This window comes from Tasmannia lanceolata, unplaced genomic scaffold (genome assembly GCF_043159265.1).
Source record: "Tasmannia lanceolata isolate RefF3 unplaced genomic scaffold, GAP_Taslan_0.1 ptg000002l, whole genome shotgun sequence".
NCBI lineage: Eukaryota > Viridiplantae > Streptophyta > Magnoliopsida > Canellales > Winteraceae > Tasmannia > Tasmannia lanceolata.
Genome location: NW_027518679.1, coordinates 51370079 through 51376154, shown reverse-complemented (window position 1 = coordinate 51376154; position 6076 = coordinate 51370079). Strand labels below are relative to the sequence as shown.

Sequence of the window (6076 nt, the reverse complement as noted above, 5' to 3'; positions counted from 1 at the left end):
ATTACTGTTTTTTCCACCCTCTTATCTCTGTTTTATGGATTTTCTTTTCAATGGTTCCATCTTTACAATGAAATTATATGCATTAGAAGGGAAAAAAGTATCTACAGTTCAAACTTATCATTGAGTTCTTTACATCTCTCTGACTTGCAATCAGAATGATTTCTCTGAAAGTGGAGTCTTTCAATGCATTGTAACTAAATGTCATTTATGCCCTCCGTTTTATCAATAATCCCCCAAACATTAAGATTGACTCCCACTCTCACTCCTATTATTTAAGCTTTTAACTTTTTGGTTCTTGAATAAAATTTCAAATTTAGAAACAAATTTGATTCTCTTCATGATTCATAAGAATCCATCCTCCACAAGCTTTTACTGATTTTTATATAGTATGTGTGGAAATGTTGTCTCCACTTCCTTATTTGATAATGGCTCTCCTCACTTTATTAAACACTTTGGGTCCCCCTCTCTCGGTCTCCATATCATTATTAGAAGATAAGTGATATATAGTAACCCCCCTTCAGTGTATTTATTAGAAGATTAAGTGATATATAGGGATCTCTAATGCTTTCACCACGCCAAGTCAAGTCTCCCTCTTTCCCCACCTCCTCACACAGATGGGTTCTTGAATATTCCATGGAATAATTTTTCATGATTGCACAACATGGTCTAAGCTAAAGATTGGGTTCTTGTTACCAAAATGTGGGGTGCAGACATTATTTCCCTCCAACACCATGTCGGTCGCCTCAAGATTTCACATCTATGCTCCTCTATGCTTAAAAGTTGTCTTTTAATGTGAGAGTGACTTCCTGCGGGGAGGTTTGGATGCATGGATTTTAAATTCGTAAATTCCTAGATCTTACAAGTTAGAGTCTAGATTTTATAAGCTTAAACATGGATTTTACAATCTCGAAAATGTACCATCCGATTCTAGAATGTCCTAGGTTATAAAATCCTTGTATCGAAACGGCCAGTACCTAAGCTGAATCTTATTTACATTGTGGCCCATCAAATGGACGGTTTGGATCAACCTATGGTGTGGCCCGTACAATATATTTTTGAAAAATATTAGACTATATATATGAGCTTACACCATCTAAAATCTCGACCCTTGCCAACAGCATTTTTCAATGGCTGAGATCCCTCTTTCACCCTCAACTAACAAAATGAAAACAGGTCCACTGTTCTACCTGGGTTGGTACCACCTGTTCTACCAATGGAACCCGGATGCCGCCATATGGGGCAACATCACGTGGGGCCACGCCGTGTCACGTGACCTGATCCACTGGGAATACCTCCCCCTAGCCATGGTCCCGGACCACTGGTACAACATTAACGGAGTCTGGACCGGGTCCGCAACCCTCCTCTCGGACGGCATACTCGTCATGCTCTATACCGGATCCACTAACGAGTCCGTCCAAGTCCAAAATCTAGCCTTCCCAGCCGACCCTCTTCTCCTAGACTTGGTAAAGTACGAAAATAACCCCGTTCTTCTCCCACCCTCTGGTATTGGATCCACAGATTTCCGTGATCCCACCACAGCATGGTTCGCTCCTGATGGCACATGGCGCCTCACCATTGGCTCAAAAGTGAACAAAACCGGTATTACCCTAGTCTACAAAACGTCCGATTTTTTAACCTACGAATTACTCGACGGGGTTATGCATGCCGTACCGGGTACCGGAATGTGGGAGTGTGTTGACTTCTATCCGGTTTCAACGACCGGGAATGCCGGTTTGGACACGTCAGCGAATGGGCCAGGTGTGAAGCACGTGCTGAAGGCGAGTCTTGACGATGATAAGCACGATTACTATGCGATTGGATCGTACGATGAGGAGAATAACACGTGGACGCCTGATAATCCCGAGGAGGATGTGGGGATTGGGATAAGGTATGATTATGGGAAGTATTATGCGTCTAAGACTTTTTATGATCAGAATAAGACGAGGAGGGTTTTGTGGGGTTGGACTGGGGAGACGGATAGTGAATCCACGGATATAGAAAAGGGGTGGGCCTCTGTCCAGGTAAGATATTATTATCATATGCTTGATTTGTAGGATTGAGTGGGTTTAACTTCAATGTATGTGATATGGGGAAATTGGGTTTGATTTTTTGGGTTGTTTCAGACCATTCCTAGGGTTGTGGTTTTTGATGAAAAGACGGGGAGTAATTTGCTTCAGTGGCCAGTTGAGGAGGTGGAGAGCTTGAGATTGAACGGTACAGATTTTGATGACATTGAGTTGGAAGCTGGTTCTGTGGTACCTCTTGATGTAGGCACCGCTACCCAGGTTAGTTTTTTTTCATTCATTCTTGTCATATATTTTTGTAAGGTGTTGGGTTTTTAGTAATTTTATTCTTAGAGGTCTTAGTAAAATTTTATTAGAACCAGTGATTGGGGACTAGATGTTCCCCACAATGTAAAACAGTAGCAAAACCCAAGTAGAAAGTGATACGGATTACACCATTACATCCTTAATTAACCATCCATGGGCCCTTTGTAATCCTTCTTTGGCTAATCTATCCGTGTATCCACCGTAGAATTAGCTGACCTCTTCATATGATTTACCTTTGATGGCATGACAAAGATTCTTGAATCTCCAAGATAATGCTAGCCTAATTTTATTTTACTGTCCATTTGAGGCCGCAAAGGAGAGCTTTGGCCTCAGTCCTATTTTGTAATGATTTTACAGTTTGGAATAGCTACTGCTACATCTTACATTGGATTTAAAAGCATGCTTTTAGAAGGCCCAAAACCGGCCCATATTGTCTTGAGCCTTGCTGGTATAGTTGTTTGAATTTCGTTAGGATCGTTAGGTTCGAATCTTAAGCCAGAAGATTAGACATGATAGCGTGAGCCGAGTCCTAAACTGACTGGGGCTGAAGAACAAGGTCCACCCAGGCCGGCCCAATGGGCCCTTATCGTAGGCACAATTCTGGCCAAATGCTTTGGCAGGGCCAATTTATCCATGTTCCATTTAGCCCATAGGGATGATCATATGCATCCCTATGAGCAGGGGCGGAGCCAGGAATTTGCCCCAAGGGGCGCAAACAACTCATCAAATTTGTGCAGCTCAATTACAGTTTCCATGTAGAAGATGTCAAATATCTCATGTTTCAAGCTCATTTTTTACTAATGCTCCGTTTCTCTTGACATAAAATTGGTGCAAAAACAAATTTTACACCCATTTTTACACTAAAAATGAGCATAAAATTTGTTTTACGTCCATTTTACGTTAAAAGAAACAGAGCCGTAAGAATGTTCCACCACACAATCACAACTTGCAAAACTGCTATAGGACTTAAAATTCTACAAGACTTACAATCAGAATGATCCAAGCTTGACTGACCATAAAAACATTAGTTCTGCAAAATTGGATAGAATAAGAAGGTGTCACTATAAAAAAAAACTAGGTGTGTTGAATTTAGCAAAAGTGGAGTGTTGCTATCAAAATCAGCACACCAATAATAAACCTTTTTACATTGGTGCTGCTATAAAAAAAGTATAGCTGTTTTTAAAGACCTTAAAAACCCAACTTTTTAAAACCATTGAGTAGCATAGTTTCAATTTTGACCGAATAACAAGGGTTTCTTCTTGGACAAGATTTCTAAAAAGATGACATAAAGTAGTCATGCATATGTTTGGTTCCAAAAATGCCCTTCTTAAAAGACCTTTACCCAACTCAAGGGGGGCAGCTGCCCCCTTACGCTACATGTAGCTCCGCCCCTGCCTATGAGTAAACTGTTAGAATACATCACATCTCACAAGATCTGACCATTGAGTCATCGAGGCATTAGATGAGGCAATTGTTAGATTAGGTAGGTGGGTTAGATTAATATTATTTCTTCCTGTAAAGCTCATCTTTATGTTCTTATGTTTAACTTTTGGTGTGCTTTATATAAGCACACATTAGAGATCATTGTAGGAATTCAACTGTAGTGAAATCCAATCATTCGACATGAAACAGAATCTAGGTTCAAGTATTGATTGTTGCATACAAAGAAAACTTGGTTTAGGCCCTGTTAGTTTTGGATTTTAACAATTGATTTTGACTCCAAAACTGGTTATTGGACTCAAAATTGAACAGAGTTTCGAGTCCAATGACCAGTTTTGTACTCAAAAGCAATTCTCAAAATTCAAAACGAAAAGAGCCTTATAACAACCAGATTATTCATCATTGGTATGTTTTTGTTAGTTTTGGATGGAGGGGGTTTACTGGTGAATTCTGTGGCATCTAATACAGTTGGACATTTATGCGGAGTTTGAGATTAAAAACGAGACTTTGGAAGCGATGATCGAAGCTGATGTTGGGTACAACTGCAGTACCAGTGAAGGTGCCGCTGGAAGAAGCTCGTTGGGGCCATTTGGGCTGCTGGTACTCGCCGATCAGAGCCTTTCTGAGCAGACAGCTGTATATTTTTACATCGGAAAGGGCTCTGATGGGAACCTCAAAACCTTCTTCTGCCAAGATGAATTAAGGCATGCCTCTGATTTCTATTTTGTCTCTGCTTATCTATATTCCTTATCAATCCATGACACTGAATTTGCATTGCTTGCAGGTCTTCTAAGGCGAATGACCTTGTCAAAAGAGTATACGGGAGCACTGTCCCTGTTCTCTCCGGTGAAAAATTCGCCGTTAGAATACTAGTAAGTTGATAATTTCATAACTGAAATGGATTTGATGCTATCAGTAAGTTGATAATTTGAAAACTTGTATGGATTTGATGCTAATAGTTAGTTGATAATTTGATTACTTGAATGGATTTGATGCTACTAGTAAGTTGATAATTTGATAATTTGAATGGATTTGATTCTTAAAATGTTTGGAAAAATTGATTTACATGGGAATTGCTATTATCTAGGTTGATCATTCGATTGTCGAAAGCTTTGCTCAAGGCGGGAGGACGTGCATTACTTCACGGGTGTACCCAACAAAGGCCATCTACGGTGGGGCTCGAATCTTCCTCTTCAACAATGCCACCGGAGCCGACATTACGGCAACATCAGTCAAGATCTGGCAGATGAACTCCTCATTCATTCACCCTTACAGTGATCAAAGCTGGAAAGATGAGTGATTTCACTGCATTTCTTATACCCCCTACATTGCCTCAGCCTTCAATTTCCTTATCATTCATTCATCTTCCCTTCATGATCTCATGTATGCTATTTCACTTGTCAACATGCTATTCAACTACTTGCATGTGTAGCAAATTTTGTTGCAGCAAAGAGAGTAAAATTGTTAGGCACTTAGGCTATTAAATCAGACTTTTCCTGATCCAAAATTAGATTTTGGATATAGGTTGCGATTATTTTTTTATTGGCAACACCGGGTTTTGATTCACATCAAATACAAAACGATCAACACCAAATGATCAATAGAGAAAAAAAATCAGTGCTAATTCCCTTTTGTTTGTCTCTTCCTCTGTTCCCAAAAACCGAAGTCCTTTTTTTTTACATGGACTTCCTCTTTTACAGGGAATTCTCAAAAAATAAAAAGAAACAAACTTATCCTTATCTAGAATCCTAAGAATCCTACGCCATCATCTACTCTTGTAGATCGTTGCACACTTGCACCCCTTCCTGCCTCCACGAGACTCCTTTAACTTTGGCATGCTAAGAGTCCTAGCTATTTTGTATTTCATGGACAACAGTCCATCTTCAATCCAAAATTATTTTAGTTGTTATTAGCTATCTCCCAACAGTACAAATCGTATGGGAATGCACTCCTTTTTGCCAAGTAACCTGCTTAGTCACCCGCCATGTCATCTGCCACTTGTTCAATGAATTTTTGCTCAACATGCCAAAACTCGCCACATCTTCCAATGGCCAAAAAGACACGTGGGACCTTGGGATTTCGTTATCATGTGTGGTACCTCCAATTGGGCCCACATTTTACCACAATCCACCATGATCATTTCCACCCCTAACCATAATGGTTGGAGTGAACTAGCAAATCATATTTATTTAAGTTATTGGGTGAGATGTTTTGGGCTCATCATTTGCTATGTTATTGATGTTTATAGTGTCTTTGGGTGGCCATGTTTTGCAACCGTGAGTTTTTTTCCCATGGAATATTAGTCT

At 40.0% G+C, this 6076-nt stretch overlaps 1 protein-coding gene across 1 annotated transcript; it reads left to right on the top strand.

Annotated features, from left to right (window-relative positions):
- Window positions 1-1112: 1112 nt before the first annotated feature.
- On the top strand, window positions 1113-5258 carry LOC143877607 (beta-fructofuranosidase, soluble isoenzyme I-like). Its single transcript, XM_077379757.1, has 5 exons — window positions 1113-2021; window positions 2124-2285; window positions 4239-4474; window positions 4555-4642; window positions 4858-5258. Exons 1-5 carry the CDS (start codon window positions 1128-1130, stop codon window positions 5068-5070), a joined length of 1593 nt encoding a protein of 530 aa, XP_077235872.1. The 5' UTR covers window positions 1113-1127; the 3' UTR covers window positions 5071-5258.
- The last annotated feature ends 818 nt before the right edge of the window (window positions 5259-6076 follow it).